At 39.8% G+C, this 24,482-nt stretch overlaps 1 protein-coding gene across 4 annotated transcripts in view; it reads left to right on the top strand.

Annotated features, from left to right (window-relative positions):
- Window positions 1-323: 323 nt before the first annotated feature.
- kcnc1a (potassium voltage-gated channel, Shaw-related subfamily, member 1a) overlaps window positions 324-24,482 on the top strand; it is an 81,962-nt gene continuing 57,803 nt past the window's right edge. For 3 of the 4 annotated variants that reach the window (XM_022667114.2, XM_022667112.2, XM_022667109.2), the window contains exon 1: window positions 324-1,904. In XM_022667114.2, coding sequence (XP_022522835.1) covers window positions 1,335-1,904 — 570 coding nt within the window. In that variant the 5' untranslated portion in view covers window positions 324-1,334. The remainder of the gene's footprint in view (window positions 1,905-24,482) is intronic. The other variant, XM_022667116.2, reaches the window with a different exon arrangement.

Here is a 24,482-nt window from a genome sequence, read left to right as displayed (position 1 = left end):
TGAGTATCTCATAATAATGATTTAATAGCTCATAATAGTGATTTAGTTTCTTTTAATTATGACAGATTTTGTCATTAGTTTGACAGAAAATCTCATAATAATGATTTTCTCAATTATGACATTTTTTTGTCATTAGTATGACTGAGTTCTCTTAACAGTGATTTAATATCTAATAATAATGACTTACTGGAGGCTGAAATACAAAATAGGCTTTCATACAAAATTTTATAGATTTAAAAAAACAACAAAAATACTGTATTCTTTTAAAGTTAAGGGAGCTGTTGGGACTCAACCCCCAGTCTAGCGCACTTTTTAAAAGGGATACTGAAACACCGTTAAAATGAGCTGACCACGCCCCTTTTCCATAGGGAGTACAGTGTATTTTGGGTATGGGCGGTCTGGCTCGGAGCTGTCGGTGGTGCTGAAATCCTGCAAAAAATTTCCAAGCCATTTAAAAAAAGCATTGCGCCTGCGCGTCGCCGGATCACTGGAACATAGTTAGCTGTAGGAGCGTCAGTGCATTCAGTTCCCTGAGCTCGTGCTGTACAGAGCTGGAGAGACAGAGACCTGCAGATCCACAAGAGGGATTCATCCAGATATAGGGCTTCTCCGGCTTCTGGGGGGGATGCAACATGAGGACGCTGCGTTTGATCCGGTTTGAGGACTGAATTCAGGATAGCGTGGAAACGGACCGACCAATCGTATCGTATGGCGTAACGTTAGCGATCGTAGGGTAATAACTGTTGCCTGGTAGAGTAAGTGGCTGGATGGTTGGTGGGAGTTTTCTTTTTTTCTAATGAACACCTTCAGAAAGACTGGTGATTGATTGTGGGGAAAAAACAAGGTGGGAAACCCCTAACATTCTGGGCATTTCATTGATTGTTGGGGGTATGAAGACCCTAAAGGACCCTCACAGATCTTCGTCTTCCTCCTCCACTGGATCTATTATCTAGTGATCATCTCTAAAGGCTTGGTATATAAAAGACTTTATAACGTTATACCTATAGGACGGAACATGGAGCATCTTCTTCTTGGCGTGTCGCTTCGTGCGTTCGTGGGAGGCTAAACCCATCCCTTCATCCACTGGATCTTTTTCTTTCTTCAATTTGTTTTCTGGAGCGTGTTAAATAATACCGCAATTAATTGTGCACGTTTGCGCTTCTTGGCTTTTGCAGAAGCTATGCGTAACTGACGCAAAGCACGCGTGCGCTTCTTCTCTCGCTTTATTGTCTCCTCTTCTGACTCTCCACGTTTGACGATCACGCGTGCGCACGAGCGTGCACTTGGCGCTGGTAACCAACCGGACCGTAGCCGAGACATGCCTGAGCGACGCGATGGTCCAAGGCGACGAGAAAGACCGCGTTGTGATTAACGTGGGCGGCATCCGGCACCAGACGTACCGCAGCACCCTGCGCACGCTGCCGGGGACGCGCCTGGCCTGGCTGGCGGAGCCCGATGCGCACAGCCACTTCGACTACGACGCCCAGATCGACGAGTTCTTCTTCGACCGGCACCCGGGCGTCTTCGCGCACATCCTCAACTACTACCGCACGGGCAAGCTGCACTGCCCCGCGGACGTGTGCGGCCCGCTGTATGAAGAGGAGCTCGCCTTCTGGGGCATCGACGAGACGGACGTGGAGCCGTGCTGCTGGATGACCTACCGGCAGCACCGGGAGGCCGAGGAGGCTCTGGACAGCTTCGGAGGGGGACCCGCGGAGTTGGGCAACGATGACACGGATGCGGACGGCCTGGGCGACCCGGGTGATGGAGACGAGGAGCTGGAAATGACCAAGAGGCTGGCACTGGGGGATGCACCTGATGGGAAAGCCGGGGGCTTGTGGCAACGTTGGCAACGTCGCGTCTGGGCACTCTTTGAGGACCCGTATTCTTCTAAATATGCAAGGGTGAGTAACTTTATACTTATAGTATAGTAGTAGAAGCACCTCAGATGTGCATCACATCACTATTCTCTATTAAAGGAGAACTCCGGTCTAAAATGGACTTTTGGTGTAGTGATAAAAACATGATAAAAAGTACTTACCTTTGATGAATAGCACACCTCCATAACGTTCCAAAATGCAGAATTTTTTTTATCCAAACACCCTTCAGACTGGGCGACACGGGCATGTTTTGCCCCGATGCAATCACTCTAAAGGCTACTTAATAACTTTTTCTGCATTTAAGAAAGGAAGCCAATTGGGCACTTTATCTCTTATTTGCCAGTGTAGGGGCACTATATAGTTTTATATACTACGGACAAAATTTCTCCTAAATTCCGAAGAAAAATATTGTAATTTAGAGCATTTATTTGCAGAAAATGAGAAACGGCTGAAATAACAAAAAATATGCAGAGTTCATATTCATAAAGTTTTAAGAGTTCAGAAATCAATATTTGGTGGAATAACCCTGGTTTTTAATCACAGTTTTCATGCATCTTGGCATGTTCTCCTCCACCAGTCTTACACACTGCTTTTGGATAGCGATGCTAACATTAGCAATGCTTACAGGTGGTGGTGTTCGTATTGTGGGGGGGGGGGGGGTGGGGGGTGGTTGCCCCCCTTGCATACCCCCTTGGGTCTGCCAGTGCTTGTACCCTGTCATAGAAAAGGCAGTGTTGTTATCCACTATACTACCCAACCCCTGTACTGCAGTGTAATTTAACAGAACAGCAGTTTCCTTAGGTAGCCTCCCAGATAACAACATTTTCTGAACATTACAGTTAACAATCTCAAGTTTTCTGGATGGACGTCTTTATTTAATTATTTAATGTTTTTTAACATTCTGGTAATGTTGTTTTAATGGTTAAGTTTGGGAATGCTAAAGACTTTTAACGTTTAACTGGAAACGTTATGTGAAAAACATTTTAATAATGTTGTGATGCAAACCATTATTAAGTTCCTGTAATATTATTCTAAAATATTACAGGCTAACCATCCTAAACGCTAAGACATTGTAATAACGTTCTCTGTTAGCTGGGCTACATGTGCAACTGGTTGCCTCATGTTATGCTACACTATCTCATGTTATATTTTAGCACTTTATGTCCTATCATCTCCGGCTGAAATGTCATCGCGAGCCATCCATCAAGCCCTACAGCGATTACAGGCCTCCGCCCTGGGGGAACATGCAATCTGGCCAGGCATCGTGTTGCATTGATCCACAGCTTCCATGCCTACAGTGCACTGCTGTGCAACCTGCCGTGAGCAGGCTCCCCACGCTCACACGCTCGTACACAAATTAACCTCTCCGGGAGTTAGATTAAAGAGAATGCATGACGAGTAGAAGCCTTTCTCCTTTATTTACTGCATGTGCCCATGCTGCTTTCTGTGGTGACACACACTTACACACACACACACACACACACACACACACACGGAGCTGACGCATTATGGATGTGTATCAGCAGGTCCGGTGTTTCAGTGAACATTCTTTGAAAGAAAGGATCTCAGCTTTGATGTATAGATTTAGGAAAAAGGAAGCTTTCTATGAATTCTATTAAATTCCAAAAAAAACTTGGAAAATACTATAATTTGCAGTTTGCCCAACTGTATATGTATATAGAGTTCTGGAAAAAAATTAAGAGACCACTTTAGATTCTGAATCAGTTTCTCTGATTTTACTATGTATGGATGTATGTTTGAGTTAAATTAGCATTGTCCTTGGGGGCATTTATTTGAAGAAAATGAGAAATGACTAACAAATACAAAAAAGATGCAGAGCTTTCAGACCTCAAAAAATGCAAAGAAACCCTGTTTTTTAATCACAGATTTCATGCATTTTGGCATCATGTTCTCCTCCACCAGTCTTACACACTGATTTTGGACAACTGCAAAAATTCAGGCAGTTCAGTTTGGTTTGATGGCTTGTGATCATCCATCTTCCTCTTGATTATATTCCAGAGGTTTTAAATTTCAGCTATATGTTTGGATGATATATCATCAATAAATAATTGTGATAAATAGTGCCATAGTCATGTAAAAAGGGACTGTTTTATTCTACAGATATAATGCAGGGCTGTGTATTGGCAATATAGGCTTGGCGATACGCTACATGTCTTGATATATTGTGATACTGTAAGCAAAGCGATATACCGAGATTGCTTAAATCAAATTTTAAAACTTACTTTTACTTTTTATCCAATCAAATCCCAAACAGTGGGATTTAACAACAGAGTGCCACACTGCCATGTAGTGGGTGGGGTTTTAACACAACACTATTTGTGTGAGAAAATATTGGGTCAATATTTTGGCTTGCAATATTATATCAATTTTCAAAAACACATATTGATTTTTAATTATTAGTTTAAATGTTTGATTGATGAAAGATTGGTTTCAGAAGTGGTTGGTTCCTTTTGTGTTGTGTTTAAAATCCACCCACTAGATGGCAGTGTTGTGTTCTATTGTTAGATCCCACTGTTTCTGATTGGATAAAAAGTCTCAAAGTTCCCCCCCCCAGAAATATAAATTTAAACAATATATTGTCTTGCTTAAAATATCACAAAAGGTCTCACTCGTTATCATGTTTTACTACAACTCAAGTCCATTTTGCACCGGAAAACCCATTGGCAGACAGACAGAGTTTAATGCCTCATTAATAGTTTGGATGTTCTTTCATGCTGTAAATTGCTTCTTTGTAAGTGTACAAGAGCCAGTGCCAAGACCTGACCACTGGATTGTAAATCACTTACTGATTTCTTGGGATAACAACTAATCCGTGTTTTATTAAGCCTTCATTCAAGCTGCCTAATTAAAGGCAGATTACTTTTTGGGGGAAGCTTTGGGTCAGTGAACTGACTATAAATAAAGATAGCAGTAAGAGTGTAGAGAAGATCCACATTTGGTTCTGGAAAGAAACCGTCAATGTAATGGTTTCAATCAAGATTTGACATTATTTTAACTATAGATTAGATTTGTGAACAGTACCAAAGGGTCAAAGGGTTGGACACGCCATCTTATTCAATATTTAATTTTTTTCCTACATTGTAAATGAAATCTGAGGTCATCCAGACTATGAAGGAACACATAAAGGAATCATAAATGTAACCTAAAAGTGTTTAAGTGAAGTATTTAGGTGCTTTTATCAGGGGAGCTGGCAACTTTTTTTTGTTTGTTTCTGAGACTGGTAACTCCTGATGTCCTGATGAGTGCCAGTTTTATCATTATTAATCAAACATTTTTAATGGTCTTTGCGACTGCACTTCAGGATACTTTCAAAGTGTGTGAGATTTTTTAGATTGACTGACCTTCATTAATTAAAATATTCTTTCTTTATTTAGTTGAGTAGATTTTCTCATAATATGGAGTAGAACATTACTTAAAAAGGGGTATTCACTAAGACATTAGAAAGTATTGTAACATTAGTGTTTTATTAGTTTTTTTATAACAGTTTTACAACAGTCAAAAACATTTAATATGAACATAATTAGCAAAAAAAAATATGACTTTTACTAACTCTTTTATCTTCTTGCCCCTCCTGAACTCTCTTCTCTCCTCATCACATGAAACTGATGTTAATTATGAAGTTTTATAGCCGCTAAGATTGCATTCGTCTTTGGCATCTCTCCAGATCTACTTTAATAGGTCATGCATACGCAAAAAGAATGCTGTTCCCCTCAATATAACTCTGCATAAACATGCATCCAAACCTTTTACCACCCTTTTTGACCAATTGGGTATGTACAAGGGGTGCATTAGACTTAAAATACCCTAGTGAAAAAAAGTAGATTAAAGTATACTAAGCATTATTATGCTTTAGTGCACTACAGTGTATTCGTAGCCGCATTATTAATCAGTATATTTAAAGAGTGCTAGAATGCAGCAACCTTTCTTCACTTATTATACTTTAATTGTATAAAAATAGTACAAAAGTCTTACTTAAAATGTGCTAAGTGTACTTAACTGTACTAAAATTTAAAATAGTTTTGAATATACTTAACACATTTAAACATACTACTTCATGTATGTAACCCCATATTTTCACTTCTAATATACTTCGTTGGGTATAAAAATCTATTTTAATATACTGCACTTCAGTTTTTAGCATGTTACACATTAACTTTTTTAAACATAGTAATTGAATTTATTTTCTAAAAAGTTACATGATGCATTGTACCTAAAGTGAACTACTGTTGTAGTGTTGTTTTAACACACTTTGCTAAAAATGTACAAAACTATATTTGGAAATAAATATTTTAGAAGTATATTGAGTTACATTAAACTAAAAGTGTACTTCATAGTAGTATATATTTTTTTAATACACTATATTGTACTTTTTAAGAAGTATGATCCAAGTGTACTTTCAAACATTTGAAGAAAGCATAATATTAATATATCTAAATATATTGTAAGTAAGTACATAAATCTGTTAGTTTATTTACAGCATACTTAGACATTTCTTAGTCTGTTTTAAGTACAATTAAGTATATATTTTTTTTCACCAGGGTAGATACAGTTGTAGATACAGTTACAGTCAGAGGATTGTGTTTTCCTTCATGTTCTGTCAAAATCTTTGAGTTTGTTGAGTACAGGTCTGCCCTATAAACACTTAATGCCGCTATAAAAGTTGAGTGCAATTTATTAGGCCCAGCTACTATTTCATAAATTGTTAAATATACCTGGAACAGGAACAAAGGTCCAGTGAAAGCCTTTTTTTTAAAAAAAAAAGCTCTTTATATAAGAAGAAGCCAGCAGCTGCTCCAGCAGGAAGCTAGCAGCTGATTGCCGTACTGGTCTTGTATATGAAATTGATAGGAGGTTGTTAATGTAGTGATGCATGATGTTAATAGCTGGTGACAGGATGGAGGCTGATGAATCAGCTGCTGAGAGCATGATAAGCGAGAGTGTGGTGCACAAAATGCATCACAATTTGATGAAGGCGATCACTTTAGTAGGATTCACACACTTGATAACCGCTCTAAGTTCTTGAGTTCTTAATGTGGAGCAATTTCCCAGATGGAGTTATGATGGTTATGGTCTGATTATGATGACTACGGGAATATTTTCAGGGAAATGAAGGAAGAAGCTGACCAAGACATAAACGTTTTTGAGTGGTCCTTGGCTTGTGTGGCTCCAGAAAAAAGTTTAAGTTAATTATGATAGAGCAGCTGGAGATCATTGATTTGAATTTTCTTTGCTTTCTGAGTGAATTGCCTTTTTACCATCCAACCTCGTGAGATGTTGGTCAGCACAAGGTGTCTTTTGGCTGGTTTGGTGATGCGAGGCTTGGATGGATTTGAGCCTCCCACAGACAGTAGGTACAGATTCCTCCCTCAGACAAAGTCTGCTGCTAATCTTGCTGTTTATTCTCTCTAGAGGTCTCATTCAAAATGACTGAAACTGATCTAGTGGGTGGGGCTCTGGTGTGTGTTAATGGGTTAAAGGTGGTTTTAGGGTGGTTCTATGCAGGTTTCCGTTCTTATTGTGACATCACAATAAGAGAGCGTCCAAACGGCTCATCGAAGCATATGTTTGCAAAACTCTCTCAACTGACTCACAGACAACGAATAAATGGATTTGTTTATAAGGGCCGTCGAAACCCAGGTATAACAAGTGTTATAACAAGTGCATGCCCCTAGTAAAAGTTCAGGCAAATATGCAAACTATAATGTTTATGACACTGGTAGTAACTGGTAATTTACGCAAATGCATAACCAAACAGCAGGTAACAGGACAGGACAATACACAGCGCGATTAGCCAGCAGACATCGTCTGAAGGAGGGAGCTATACCTGCTGTTTGTGGCAAGTCAGCATATCTACAGTAGTAGATTTAAGGTGAACATTTTAAGACTGCAGAACACTTTATTCTAAGCATCTTGTGAACCTTTTTGCTCTGTGTGACCTCCCTCACTAGTGCGTGAATTGATTTGTTTAAAAAAAAAATGTTTATAAGGGCTGTGGAGAACCAAGTGGAGATACAAAAAATGATAATTTTGTATAATATAGTATGTCTCCTTTAGGAGTGTATAACAAGTGCATGTCCCTAGTGGAAGCTTAGGCAAGTATGTTACCTATAATGTTTACGACACTGGTAGTAATTGGTAGTCTACGCCAATGCATAACCAAAAGAAAAGATTAGTAAGATTAGTAGGCAGATGTCATCTGAAGGAGGGATCTATACCTGCTTTTAGTGACAAGTTAGCATATCTACATTAGTAGATTTAATGACATTGCTTACAGGATAATTTGAACATTTTAAGACTGCAGAAGGTCTTTTGAAGCTTTCCGCTCTGTGTGACCTACCTCACCAGTTTTACCAGTTCTGCTGCATTGTTTTTTTTTTAAGTATAAAGACGCCCTTTTATTTCATCATTTGAAGAATGAACTTCAGCCCTTGTTTAATGTGTTCCGTTGTTCCAAATATAGAAAGTGCACGCTCACTGAAAGTTTTGGCGGCCCTTGGTTGTGCGATTCAAAGTTGCGTAGACGCCAAGAATAGCCTACTACGGTCTCAGCGTGGTGAAGTGCACATCTGCGCTGTGTTTCGCTGGATCAGCACGCAGTTCCTGAATCAGATCTGCTCTCAGACAGTTCAGCTCTAAAGAGTTCTCATTATCCGTGAATCAGACACGAGCCGGCCTGACGCGCATCGCATCTGAATTAATGGAAACGTGAGTCATATGACTGAATGGATTACTATCTAAACAGCCAAGCCAGGAGCCGCGTCTGCGGTGCCCCATGCTCGGCAACGTGAGGGGCTTCAGGGGCCTCAGGGGCCCCGGGGCCGGCGGAGAGATGCGGCAGCGTGCTCATCCAGCAGCTGTTTGTGTTGCTCTCCCACAGGCACCTGATATATTCATGTCCTTGGCAGACGAGATGCTGCTTTTCCCCCCGTGGACGTCTTGGGAATATGTTGCCACGGCAACCGTTTCAGAGCTCAAATGAAACTGATTAATGCCGCTCTTTCTCGCGAGGTGCCAGAAAACGTGACAAACTTCGCCCGAGCTTTCTGTATTCCGTGATCGCGCCGCCGCCGAGAGTGAGTAATTGTCACTTCCACTACAGCCTTGCCGAAAGCCATCATTTTACCAGAAACGCAATCAGCAACAAGATGCGGCGTCCAATTGTCGTCCGAACCCTTTGTTGTCGGCAGTTTGCGTGACAGGGAAATTGATCTCCTGTAAACAATCGGAAATCTGTAAATGAAGTGTCCTGAGTTACTAAAGCAGAGGAACAAGGAATGCTAGCAGACAAACTGTACTGTACTCCGATCAAGCATAACATTATGACCACCTCCATGCATTAACACCCAACGTTCATTTCGTTCAGCTCCACTAAGAGCTAGGCCTGTCACAATAATTACAATATCAATTTATCGTACAATAAATGAACATGACCTCAGTCATTTTTGATAATCGTGATATGGTGTTGTCTATTGTGTTTATTTGTATGTTTGTTCACATACAGGGGTTGGACAATGAAACAGAAATTTTTGAAACTGGTTTTAGACCACAATAATAATTTATTGTCCAGATGGACAGTTCTGGTGGAAACAGGAGAGTTGAGGTGCAATCCGGATACAATCCGGGTTAGCACCCGAACATCCCTTTCAGACAGCTTCCTCTTACAGCGTCCACAGTTAATCCTGTTGGATGTGGTTGATCCTTCTTGGTGGTATGCTGACATTACTCTGGATACCGTGGCTCTTGATGCATCACAAAGACTTGCTGTCTTGGTCACAGATGCTCCAGCAAGACGTGCACCAACAATTTGTCCTTTTGAACTCTGGTATGTCACACATAAAGTCCTAAAGTGCACTACCCCAAGAGTTTTTTTTTAGGATTGGGGTTTTGTTGAATGATGAAAAGCTGGAATAAAAACAAGCTGAAATAAAATAGAAGTAATAAGGCTATTTTAAAAATGCAACGAGTAGAAGATAAAAATAGTCTGAAACATAATTACAGCAGTAACATATAGATAACCAACATCTCTTCGTAAGTAATATTATTATGTATTTGTACATCGTTACTTGACACCTCTGGTAATAATTTCTGCCATGTCCTCCATCTCTAAATATGATAAACAGATGAACATGGTATTTAAAAGGCACGTTGTGTAATGCAGGTCAATGAAATTTGTAGACGATTCATTTTAATATTTGACATTGTCGATTATATCGACTAATCGTTGCAGCCCTATTACCCATCACCCAAATAATAATAATGATAATAATATCTGCTCTGTGTTGGTCCTGTAAGGTTTTGTGAGGTCCAGAACCGAGATTTTTCTTTGGGTTAGGATGTTCTGTTTGGTTTCCCTCAACAAAATTGTAGAAGCATTGTATGGACATGTGATAGATGTTTTAAATGTACTGCCTTTTTCATAGATGCAGCTCCTCTTTTTGAAAGGCTGTGGATGTAAGTTATATAAAGCCCCATAACAGTGTAATCTTTCTGGTTGTGTTTATAATAGGGGTGTCACGATTTCGATATTTAATCAGAATCGATCAAAATTATGTCATGGTCTCGAGACTCGACGTCAAAAAGAGGATCGATGATCCCTCCCTCTACATAGGAAATTTGGCAGTGTTAAATCAACACTGTTAGTGTTAAATCAACACTTATAAGTGTTAAACTTTACACTCTCAGTGTTAATTTAACACTAATAGTGTTGATTTAACACTGCCAAATTTCCTGTGTAAGCTACACAAGCATGCGTGCGTGCTACGCAAATGAAGCAGCACACTGTAGCCGACGCCACGGACATTGTGACTGCTCAAAGAGAAGCCCTTTCTCCAGAGAATGTGGACATTCTCATCTTCTTGAAGAAAAACTTAAAAATATAAAAATAACAGTTGTTTTGTCTAGCCTCAAATATGTTAATAGTTTCGGTACCTTAAGGAGCATCTTTCTCTCAGATAAAGTTAATAATATATCTTTGTTAAAGAAAAAAACTTGTCATTCTCAGGGACCGAGTCTTATTGTTCATGTTTAACTGTTATAGTAGGATAGAGTTCAGTTTGTTAAGGCTCTAATTGTTCTATTATTTTGAACATGACTGTTCCTGTATTTTTTTATTATTTATTTTATGTTGCACATTGCTGTGCACACTGCTGCTACCTGAAAAAGCCACTAGATGGCATTACATGTATATATTAATTAATTTTCTTTTTAAATTTGAGCATTAGTGCCTGATGTGGTGTATTACAGATCACTTGTATCACTTTGCATCACTTAAATCAAGCCCACCTTTTGAAATAAGATATTGTAAATTTGATGAATCAAACCAATGACTGACCATAGACTAATCTAAAACTGGAATAGGCCTCTCTGCTGTAAAAAAAAAAAAAAAAAAAAATCGAGAATCGAATCGAATCGTGACCTTAAAATCGGAAATAAAATCAAATCGAGGATTTAGAGAATCGTGACACCCCTAGTTTGTAGCACTTCAAGCTAAAGTCTATATTGATATTGCTTTTTTTCCTATTTACACTATGTAATAGTAGCAACACAGGCTAGTTCTTGATTTTTTTTAATCAAATCTTTATAAATAATTGCTTCTATTTAGCACCATAACAGTTCCAGTCGCTTTTTCTTTGCAGTGCACTTCTGTATTGATATCTGCTGTTTATAGAGTAGACCCGTGTGATAGATTCAGTAAGTGGCTGTAGCACTGGCTGAACTGGCTCCTTCAGTTACTCCCCATCAATTCCTGTCAATACGCTCGTGTTTTTGTCCGTCTGAATATCTGATTTGGTCAGGTGGTCTCCTGCTCCCACGTGGGTCTCCAGGCTATAACATGCAGCAGCAGCAGCAGCATCAGGCCCTTCCTCGGGTCAGAGCGAGAGAGCTGTTAGTTATTAATGTGCTGGTCGATGCACCACTGCACCTGCCTGCCTGTCCATCGGTGAGCAAATTGGCATATGTCCAGGACTCAGCTCCGCCCACCTCCCGCCAGTCCCCGGGGCTGCCCCACCGCTCTGAGCTTTTTATGACTCCACTGAAGCGACAGCTGCCTTCAGCTTCCCTGCACCACTGCAGCAGGAGAAACCAGGAGCTCTGACTGACAGACAGGGAGACAGACAGACAGGGTGCCAGAGTAACAGTTACATAGACAGACAGACAGATGAAGTCAGACAGAGAAAAACTGACTGAGAAACAGAGATAGACAGACAGACAGACAGACTAGATAAATAGACAGGCCAATGGACAGACAGGTAGATAGACAGACAGACCAATGGAAAGACAAAAAGACAAACAGCACAATGGACAGACATATAAAAAGACAGACAAACAAGCCAGTAGACAGACATGTAGATAGACAGACAGACAAACGGAAGACAAACAGGTCAGTAAACAGACAGGTAAATAGATAGACGCACAGACAGGCCAAATGACCGACAGACAGGTAGATAGACAAACGAGCCAATCAACAGACATATAAAAAGACAGAAAAACAAAACAATAGACAGACATGTAGATAGATAGACAGAAAGCCAGACAGGTAGACAAACAGACAAACAGGTCAATGGACAGACAGGTAAATAGACAGACGAGCAGACAGGCCAATAGCCGGACAGGTAGACAGACAGACAGGCAGACAGGCCAATGAACCAACACACAGGTAGATAGACAAACAGACCAATAGACAGACAGGTAGAATAATAAACTGGCCAATGGACAGACATTTACATATACAGACAGACAGACAGACAGACAGTCAGTCAGACAGGTGTATAGATAGACAGATAAACAGGCTAATGGACAGACAGGTAAATAGTCAGACAAACAGGCAGATAGATGGACAGACAGACAAACAGGCCAATGAACAGACACATAGATAGACAGAAAAATGGGCCATTGGACAGACATGTAGACAGACAGATAAACAGGCCAATGGAAAAACAGGTAAATAGACAGACAGGCAGACAGACAGGTAGATAGATGTCTATAATGTGTTTATTGTAATGGTTGTTTTTATTGTTTCATTGTTCTTGCTGTTCTTGTTACAGTGTTAAAGTGTGGGTCTGTGTGTAGTGTGATGTTCTACCTGCAGCAGGAAAGATTCACACATTATCACCTCTGTCCTCAGTGGACTCTCTGTGACTCTGACCCAGGTACCTGCTGAACCCTCTGCTCTGCAGCACAGTCAGTGCCCCGGTGGAGCTCGCCATGCCTGCACTCAGTCAGCCGCTCCACAGCGCATCGTTCCCCGAGCAACTGACCGCCACATCCTGTAAACAAACCAATTAAAACCTGAGCCATTCTTACAGCGGCACAGTGCTGCCACGAACAATTCACAGAGAGCAGTGGAAACGTGAATCATCTGAAGCATTTCAAAAGTACCACATACCATCAGCAGCATATAATCAGCATAACTACGAGCATAAACCTGCATTCTGTTCATATCTTGCTGCTTCGCCATCAGCGGCCAGAGTCTGAGAGAGCACAGTTGGTCATGCTGTCTAATGTATCATACAGGTACAGAGACATACAGACCAATGGAAAGACAGATAGATAAGACAGACAAACAGAACAATGCATAGACAGGTAGATAGACAGACAAACAAGTCAATATATCGACAGGCAGTTAGATAGACAAACAGGCCAATGGACAGACAGGTAAATAGATAGACAGGAGAGAGTGATAAATAGGCCAATGACAGTCAGACAGACAGACAGGTAGATAGATAGACAGTCAAACAGGCCAATAAACTGATAGACAGATACATAGGCAGACAAACAGGCAGGTTGACAGATAACAGGCCAATGAACGGACATGTAGAAAGTGCTCATTGGCTGTTTAGTGATACTACATCAGTGGCAGTTTGAAAATAGGAGGTGACTGGCTTTACATGTATTGGAGGAGGCATGCGCTGGTCCTGATTCTTCTAAAATTGGGGGTATTACTAGTGATAAAGGGTATTCTGTTATACCCCGTAATCTACGAGAATAATCTAAGAATAATCGAATCTAATTTAAAGATGCTTTAAATTCAGGTAGTGGATGTAAATCTTTCTGCAATTTTAAGTTAATTCTACCAATTACTGTAACACCCTCTAGCTGAGTGTATTATACTACTCATCATTACGTGGGTATTATTGCTGCAATTCTTTTATGTAACCATGTAAACAAATGTGGCTCCCTCAATAAGGTGCATACAGCTTTATACAAACGGAAATTAATCTGCAGGTATATAAGAAATGTGAAGAAAGGCATGCATACAGTCTATTGTTAAACGCCATTGATGATTCTATGTAGCCAATGGCGATCTTGCAAAACTCAAAATGCAAAATGAAACTTAAACTGAAGCAGAACTAAATATCCGAGCTCCAATCAGGGTCATGGAAATTATAGATGCTGGGAGTGAAGAGCTGTTACACAGTAAACACATCAAGTGCCAGGATGCAGCTGAGATGATTAACAGATGGTAAAATCATACAAAAGGCCAGAGAGAGAGAGAGAGAGAGAGAGAGAGAGAGAGAGAGAGAGAGAGAGAGAGAGAGAGAGAGAGAGAGAGAGAGAGAGAGAGAGAGAGAGAGAAAGAAAGAGAGAGAGAGAGAGAGAGAGAGAGAGAGAGAGAAAGAAAGAGAGAGAGAGAGAAAGGGAAAGAGAGAGAGAGAGACAGAGTTAGAGAGAGAGAGAGAGACAGAGTTAGAGAGAGAGAAAGCAAGAGTGAGAGAGAGATTTAGTGAGATATGTCAATTACATATCTTAAAATGATTAGTCAATAATTATTTATCTTAAAATATAATATTAAAATATACAAATATATAATATATACTAAAATATATATTAAAATATGTTATATCTTTAAATAATAAATTATCTCCTGATAATTAACCTGATATTGTCTTGAAATAATGATAAAATAATGATGGACTATATCAAATTGATAAAATAATATCTAAACATAATGACTAATAATACTAATTAACTAATAATTAACTATTAATAAGCATCTCAGACTTATTGAGATAGTGTCTCAACATAATGACTGATTATCTCAGATTTATTGAGGTAGTATCTCAGCATTATGGTTGATTATCTCATAATTATGTAGATAATATCTCTAAACAATGAGAAAACTGTATGTAGTATATACAGCATAACACCACTCTTAAAAAGAGAGAGAGGGGGAAAGGGGGAGAGATTGAGAAAGAGTGAAGAAGAAAGCTACAGTAAAAGAGAGAGAGGTAGAGAGATTGAGAAAAAGGGAGAAAGAGAGATAGAGGTAGAGGTGATGGGGTAGAATTTCAGATGGAGTGAGGACGTGAATGGCAGTCAGATCTGAAGGATGCTCAGAAGGTCCAGGCTCATCAGATTGCTCTTGGTTGCTATAGAGACTGAGGAGGGGAGGGGCGGAGACCCGTCGCTGCAGAAATCACAAATAAACAGCAGCAGCGAGAGCGGATCAGAACCGCAGGCCTGAGTACAGTCTATTAGATTAAACACATTAAAGACTATCTGCTGTTATCACTCTGCAGACACATGCACCAGAGCTCCAGCCATAGATCAGTCTACAGAGATCAGTGTACAGTCTCTCAGACCATAGATCAGTCTACAGAGATCAGTCTACATAGATCAGTGTACAGTCTCTCAGACCATAGATCAGTCTACAGAGATCAGTGTACAGTTTCTCAGACCATAGATCAGTCTACAGAGATCAGTCTACAGAGATCAGTCTACAGTCTCTTAGACCATAGATCAGTCTACAGAGATCAGTGTACAGTCTCTCAGACCGTAGATCAGTCTACAGAGATCAGTCTACAGAGATCGGTCAACAGTCTCTCAGACCATAGATCAGTCTACAGAGATCAGTGTACAGTCTCTCAGACCATAGATCAGTCTACAGAGATCAGTCTACATAGATCAGTGTACAGTCTCTCAGACCATAGATCAGTCTACAGAGATCAGTGTACAGTTTCTCAGACCATAGATCAGTCTACAGAGATCAGTCTACAGTCTCTTAGACCATAGATCAGTCTACAGAGATCAGTGTACAGTCTCTCAGACCGTAGATCAGTCTACAGAGATCAGTCTACAGAGATCGGTCAACAGTCTCTCAGACCATAGATCAGTCTACAGAGATCAGTGTACAGTCTCTCAGACCATAGATCAGTCTACAGAGATCAGTCTACAGAGATCAGTGTACAGTCTCTCAGACCATAGATCAGTCTACAGAGATCAGTCTACAGTCTCTCAGACCATACATCAGTCTACAGTTTCTCAGACCAGAGATCCATCTACAGTCTCTCAGACCATAGATCAGTCTACAGTCTCTCAGACCATAGATCAGTCTACAGTCTCTCAGACCATAGATCCATCTACAGTCTCTCAGACTATAGATCAGTCTACAGTTTATCAGACCATAGATCCATCTACAGTCTCTCAGACCATAGATCAGTCTACAGTCTCTCAGACCATAGATCCATCTAGTCTCGTAGACCAGAGAACAGTAATAATAATTATATAAGAGCTCATAAACAACAAGATAGTATCTCAAAATAAAGAAATAGTATCTCAAAGAAAAAAAAATCAAAACAATAAAATAGTATCTCTAAATGATGAGTACCTTAAAATAAGGAAAAGAAAATAATGACTTAGTGTCCCAATGCAATCCAAGGCAATCTATACACAATCCTAAAATAATGACGTTGTATCTTAAAATGATAATCTAAAAATAAAAAAGCTTAATATATTATTATTTGGGATACAGAAAACTGCTTAACCAAAATAAAACAGAAGAAAAATAAATGCTACACATATCTGGATTTATTGGCATATATTGACTTGTTAGGCAGGTAGGTTGTGAGTTGGTATCGGTATCAGTATCGGCAGACACTCGAAAATCTGCTATCGGTATTGAAAGGGAAATAATGGTATCGTTGCATCCCTAGTCTGAACAGAGCGCTGTCAGAGAGTGCGACCAGAAACAATACACTATACCACACATGAGGCCTGGCATTCAGGCTGCCCGTCTGACTGCACTGTAAGTAGCTAATGAGATTTGTGTGGCGGCGTAAGACACGGATCGCATGGAATAACAAGGATTCTCACGCTCTGTGAATGCTGAACAGAGCCCTCTCTGGAGGATCTCACAACGATTAACATTAATTAGCCTGCAGAGGGAGAGCAAAGCCCAGGCCCTGTTAATTAATGGAGAGAGAGAGATAGGGAGGAGTCTCATTACTTAGCCTGCATGCTAGCTAACCTTCTGTCTGTTCTGCTGATGGTGATCTTCTCACAGATCAGGGGCAGAGCAGCAGCTTGATAGGATACTTTTTAATGCAATATGTCTTTTTTCACAAAGATAAAGGCTAAAGCTGTTTCCATGTGGGTCAGCCAGACGTGATGCTTCCTGTAGCAGTTTTCTCCAGTTTCCAAGAGTTTTTTAAAGGTGTAAGAAACTTTGGCTTCATCTGTAAAGACTTCTACTTTTAATATCTATGGAGTTCTCTGTGTTTCTGTGTGTTTTTCTAGTTATTATTATGCAAATGTGAATGTGCTGTGTGTAAGTGTATAAATGCTACATTAAACAAAGGCTTTGGAAATTCTGCATCTTGCATCCCTTTCCAAAGCTTAGTTTGTTTCTATTGCTACAAAACAGCTGTAAGTTGTTAACTATTGTTTCCTGAAAAGCATCCGCTCCCTTTTTTAGTTTTAGTCTAACTTTAGTCAAGTTATGACTTTAAGAGCTTAAAAATATACAAAAAAATCTGATATATACTGAATATACTGAAAAAATAGAGACAAAAATATACCAAAATAAACTGAAAAAGAAAAAAAAAATGCATACCTGTATCTGAATTTGCTGAGTCAGTGATAGGTCTATGCTCTACCCATAAGCACGGTCTTCTGTAGAAACTGTTGTGAGGTGGGACATGTTGGATTGTTGTAAATGTTATTCAGTATAATGAGATTGCAGCAGACATTGTGTGGAGCTGCTGAATAATGCTGAGTTTCCAGTTTCAGTTCTACACCTCCCAGCTGGACTGTGTGGCTGTAGGAGGAGGAAGGCAGGCAGGTTTGATATGATAGTGGTAATTTTGCTCATCTGTCCTAAAAGTGGGTTCTTTAAAGCCAACTGCCGTATTATACTTGGCAACTGGGGTGTTGACACAAGTGGCTCAGACCGATACGATATTATATTCAGTAACCAGGTTTTTGGCACAGGCAGTATGGGCCGATTTCCATATTATACTTGGCAACCTGGGATGTTGGCACAAGTGGTTCAGACCGATACCGATATTATATTCAGTAACTGGGGTGTTGGCATATGTGACTTGGACTGATTGATACATTATACTTGGCAACCTAGGATGTTGGCACTGGCATATGTGAATTGGGCTGATTGAGGTATTATACTTGGTAACTTGGGTGTTGGCACAAACGGCTCAGGGCAATTGTCATATTATTCTTGAAACACGAAGGTTGGCGCAAATGGCTTGGGGCAATTGTTGTATTATACTTGGAAACCGGGGTATTGGCACAAATGGCTCTGGACAATTGTAGTATTAAACTTGTAACCGGGGTGTTGGCACAAACGGCTCAGGGCAATTGTCATATTATACTTGGGAACCAAAGGGTTGACGCAAATAACTATGGCGATTGTCATATTATACTTGGCAACCGGGGTGTTGGCACAAAAGGCTCGGACTATTGCCGCATTATACTTGGCAACTGGGTTGTTGGCACAAGTGGCTCCACAAAATGACCATATTATACCCAGCAACTGGGGTGTTGGCATATGTGACTTGGACTGATTGATGCATTGTACTTAACTGGGGCAATTGTCATAAAATACTTGGAAACCAAGGGGTTGGCGCAAATGGCTTGGGCAATTGTTAAATAATATACCCTGCAGCCGGGGTGTCGGCATAAAGAGCACTCTGCCTGGTAGTGAACCAAGTATTAGGGACCTAAACCTAGATATAAACTAGAGCCGGGCCAATTTAGGCCCAAATTATTGTGCTATCTTGGTTGCTGTAATGCATATTTTTTTTTTGTATCATAAAAATTACATTTCAAATGGATGACTTCAGGTTGTACTTATATTAAGAAACTGCCCTGCCATCCTAACAAGGTTTATGTCTGGAAAACAACATGGTATTTTATATATAAATATAGCCATAAACACACAATGCCATCTCACACAGTTCATTTGAGACCACACTTTCATGTCATGAACCCTGTAGGAGGGGATTCATTGTATCAGTTTTGTCTATGCATAAACACACATTCACACACTCACTCACACACACACACACACGTCGACCATTCATTTATTGAAAACAAAGGCCTGATATGATCACATCCCACTCATAAACCATTTTATGCATTCAGACACGTCTGTGCCTACAGAAACCTACACACCATGCTTCTGTACTCTTTTCCCTTCTGCCTGCTACTGCTGATAAACTGCAAAGCAGAGCAGACAGAACCCCCCCAACCCCCCCCACCCACACCTCCCGTTCCAGAACTCCCTCCAAATCTCTGTAATCATGTCACAGCACCCCCTCATCCCCCCTATTTCTGCCTCAGAACAGTAAGTAGAGCAGGACACCCTTTTAAAAAGCAGCAGGGCAGCGCCTCCAGAGAGCAGGCAGCTGTGAATAGCCCTGGCGAAGCCCAGCCTGGAGCATGGGTGTCAGACGCTCAAACTGGGACACCCATGGAGGTTAAGGCCGGTGAAGTTTGTTTAAAGGATGTTGCCTGGGGAATAGCGAGGCTCGGGTTGGACCGTGATAGACGAAGAATCCTCTGACTAGAGACTTGGTAAGCTCTGAGCCGGTCTGAAGTGTTATTTATGGATTAGAACTATATAAAATACGCTCATTGACAAAAAAAAAAATAACACCCTCGATTGCTGTAAAACTCGACAGATATAAAAATTCACAGATTACAGCTCTATAAAACCCAGAGATCATCAACCTAACTCTTTAGTTTGAATCTAGGACTGATTCTGGCCCAAATCTGATCTGGTGTTGTGCTGAATTCAGCACCCCCGCCAGGAAAAGCACCCCCTCTCTGAGCGTATTTCTAAGTAAATTTAAAGCACTTTTATCAAGAAGACGGTGCGTACGCGCTGCTGAGAGAGGGTGCTTTTCATGGTGGGGGTGCAGAATTCGGCACTATTATGTTGCAGAATTCAGCACCCCCGCAGGAAAAGCGCCCCCTCTCTGAGCATATTTCTGAGTAAAGTTAAAGCACTTTTATCAAGAGCACAGTGCGTACGCGCTGCTGAGAGAGGGTGCTTTTCATGGTGGGGGTGCAGAATTCGGCACTACCATGTTGCAGAATTCAGCACCCCCGCCAGGAAAAGCACCCCCTCTCTGAGCGTATTCCTAAATAAAGTTAAAGTGCTTTTATTAAAAGGACAATGTGCTGCCAAGAGAGGGTGCTTTTCATGGTGGCGGTGCAGATTTCGGCACTACTTTGCTGAAATTCAGCGTATTTCTAAGTAAAGTTAAATAACATTTTATCAAAAAGACAGTGCATACACACTGCCGAGAGAGGGTGCTTTTCATGGTGGGGGTGCAGATTTCCGCACTACTTCTAAATACAACCAAATAGAATCATGAATCTAAGTAGCTTTGTTGGTTGATAGTTTTTTGTATGTATTTTAGATTTTAAAATAAATAAGACAGACAGCAGTACAAACTTCTCATTTTCTATGGAAGAAAAGTAGATAAAATGCAGAAATGGATGATTTATGAGTTCTGAATCTATTCACTAACTAGAAAAAAATCCAAACATAGAGATGAAGAATGTGTGAGCACATTATTAATTGAAGTTGAGGCCACTCAGCTATTCAAGCCACAAAACAAGTTCCTCTAAAAGTTCTATTCTAAAGGGAGATCCCAGAATAGAACAATGCTAACGCTAAAATAAAGCAGATTTGGAGAGCTGGAGGCAGTGGAAGTGCTTGTGGAGTAGAGGGATGGAGAAGAGGCTGTGCTGGAGGATAAATCACACCCGGTGTGAATGTTCCTGTGGAAGCAGCAGCAGAAAGCTGGATTTCTCTTTAAGATAAACTGGGCAGTATGGTGTAATGAGTATGCAACGCTTACAGTACCTCGACTCGATTGGATGCGCAGACAAATATGTTGTTGCTATGCATGAGCTGCCCTGGTAACAGGTTCCTCATCCCATGGTCTCCAAAACCACTGCGAACAGAGCAACATGACACTGAGCGCAAACAGCCCAACAGATATCAGCTTCAGCTTTAATGCAAATACACTATAGGATGGATAAATATTTGCCCTGCCATTGGGCAGCACCAGACAAATGATGGTGGTATACATATGAGTGGACCAATACAAATAGGATGTACACAGGTGGAATCATTCCAGCTTGACTTAAGACTTAGAATAGGGCCAATCAGAGAATTGGGCAACTTCCTATTGGTTTCTATTAGTTCCTATTGGTCTTAAAAGGAGTTTAAATGGGAATTTGAGCCAAACCATTAAAAAAAGCTTGTCTGACTGCATTATTTTTTAAGTTAGAATGTATAGTTTTTTCTCCCATACATGCATAAATTTAACATCAATTAATTGTGATTTTCCGTTATTTAAAGTGACAAAATTATGAGTATTTTGTGATGCAAGCCATAATAGCGATAGATAGATAGATAGATAGATAGATAGATAGATAGATAGATAGATAGATAGATAGATGGCAGGTTGGATGGATGGATTTATACATAGGATGAATACAACTTCCTATTGGTTTCTATTAGTCCTTATTAGTCTTAAATTGAGCTTTAAATGGTTATTTGAGCCAAACCATTACAAAAAATCTTGTCTGACTGCATTATTTTTTTTGTTGCATAGTTTTCTTCCATGCATGCATAAATTAAACATCAGTTAATCGTGATTTTCCGTTATTTAAAGTGACAAAATTATCAGTATCTTGTGATGCAACCCATAATAGCGATGGATGGATGGATGGATACACAGGATGAATACAACTTCCTATTGGTTTCTATTAGTTCCTATTCGTCTTAAATGGAGCTTTAAATGGAAATTTATTACAATAACTACAATAAAGAAATGATCTAATTCATGTGGCTAGAGTATTAATCAATGGTAAAATCAGAATTAGGGTAAAAAAAAGAGTTTGATAATGAAAGAGTAAACAAAAGCAAGGGATAAACGTGTTGTAAACCAATGTGGTAAACCAACAATACTCAGCAGGGTGTGTGTGTGTGTAGTAAAGGTGTATTTATATGGGTGTGGACAGGTGAATTCAATATTCCGGTGATTGGCATCCTGGAGGTGCCATGTGCAGTGACATGTGATCGTGAGGGTACTGTAGATCACAGACAGAGTATATTACCGGCGTGAGTTAGGGTCAAACTTGCGTAATTAACTGCGGTAAATAATATTTTACTGATTCCAAGTGATTTGTGTGTGTTACCGCTTTTCTTAACCCTTGTGTGGTGTTCATATTTTTGTTACTCGTTTACTTTGTTACTTGTATTTAATTCAGCAAAATTAAGCAATTTTACATTAAAATGCTTTACACATGCTCGCTTCACCTAAATTACAAGCAATATAAACAGCTTACATGGTTAATATTTGCCCTTTACCTTTCTTATGTTACATTTCTTTTAAAAAGTGCTACTCTTTTTTTTATTAGTTTTTTTAATAAAATGTAAAAGAAAATGAATTAAACTCAAGATATGAGTAGAACATTTGTTTAGTTTCAAATTTACAAATGAAGCAATGTTTATTAGCCCTTGGCCAAACATACTGTATGTAATATAAATGTGTGTGTGTGTGTGTGGGAGGGGGGGGGGTGTACAGTGTGTGTTTATCGAAAATGTGTTTTGATATATGTTTTTCACCAAAAATTAGCAAATGCCAATGAGTTTGAGTTAGAAAAAATATTCTTTTTGTATCATTTGATGAAAAATTAAAACATGTCCCACAGACCCGAACACCACACAAGGGTTAAGCACAACCACTGACGCTTTACTGACCTTTAGTACACTCTTGCATTTCCTATCATCACTGATATGCGGTAAAACTGAACAGAGCTTTACCCCTGGAAGGTGAATATGAGTTGTGTGGTGTTGAAAGCTGTAGAAAGGTTCTGTAAAAAGGTCAGGCTAGTGCGCCTGTAAGTGTACTACTTTTGGGTTTGTGTAGGTGTTGTGTACCTTTAGAATTTGTGGGCAGGATATGTAAGTCTATAGGTTTAGGAAGTGTAAAGAATCTAAAATCCTGGAGTTCTTAGGTTGTGTCATAAAAAAAAAAATACATAAAAATGAATTTAATTAATTGATTATAAAGCAGGTATCACATTTTACAACTAGTATCAAATCACATGACCTTTTCCATGTCTAATGGAAGCTATAAAATAATAGACTGACCTGCAGGATATAGGGTGTGTGGAACTTCCTGCATAGAAAGTGGATGTGATTTAATTTACAGTCGCTTAAATGTTCATATGGACAGTTCTAGCCAAACACAGCCAGTCACAATCGTTACCGTTCACTGCAATGCTCTGTCCACCGAGGGTGGTAATGCCTTTTTATGTTCCTACGTTCCTCCACAGTGTGGGTCAAGCAATGTTAAAATTTCAAAACTAACTTTAGACATATAATGTTCTGAACATATTGCTCAGTGTTCAGCCTCACTCACAAGATAGCATCTCACAACCTATATAGTTGTGTGTATTACCAAGCCATCCCATGATGTAACAAAATATTTAAATTCTAAGCTTAGTGTACATAAAGGTCAGCGCTTTACTAACCCAAATAGACAGTTTTCAGGAGAGAAATCTGGGTAGATTAACATCCAGCACTCATTTAACTTTGAAATATATATATATATATATATATATATATATATATATATATTTTTTTTTTTTAAGAATAAAAGTTTTTTTTACTTCAGCGCCCCCCAGCGGCAAGACCTCTGGAATTACAAGGGTCCCCTATTTTCAGCCACCTTACATTCATCTTAAAATACCCTATATTAACTGGAAAATATATACACTTAAACTTTTATTTTAATGATAAAAACTCTTAAGCTGATATTGGTGGCTGATAATGTGTGTAATAATGCATATTTTCAAATCGCTGGGCTTTTTATTTATTTGTGGTGCCGCATCTTTGCCTGCGCCTCCTTTTAGAGACATGGCATTTCTGCACTGTGCCTCTACGGGATCCAGCAGCTCCCAGTGGTGTACAATGACATCACATTTGGTTTGTATTTGGGTTGTAAGTGCTGCATCGTTGCTAGGTTACCTGTATGTGTGAGTAATACATGAAGAGCTTCGGTTACAGTGCATTACCGGCTGATAACGTCACTCATAAAACGCCCCTCAGCCAATCACATTGCAGGATCGGAACTAATTGTGGTATAATAAAGAAAAAATAACATTGCTGTTCCCGTAAATGAGCTGCTGGTGTACCTTCACAGCGTGAAGGTGCAGGTCAGTATCCTCTGCTGAGACGCACAAAGCGACATGCTGTTAAGATATGAACGTGCCAAAGTCTCTTAAAGGGAATGACAACTGACACAATGATTGGTTTAT

This window comes from Astyanax mexicanus, chromosome 23 (assembly GCF_023375975.1).
Source record: "Astyanax mexicanus isolate ESR-SI-001 chromosome 23, AstMex3_surface, whole genome shotgun sequence".
Taxonomy (NCBI): Eukaryota; Metazoa; Chordata; class Actinopteri; order Characiformes; family Acestrorhamphidae; genus Astyanax; species Astyanax mexicanus.
The sequence above is the reverse complement of the archived record's forward strand: the minus strand, read 5'-3'. Positions and strand labels throughout refer to the sequence as shown.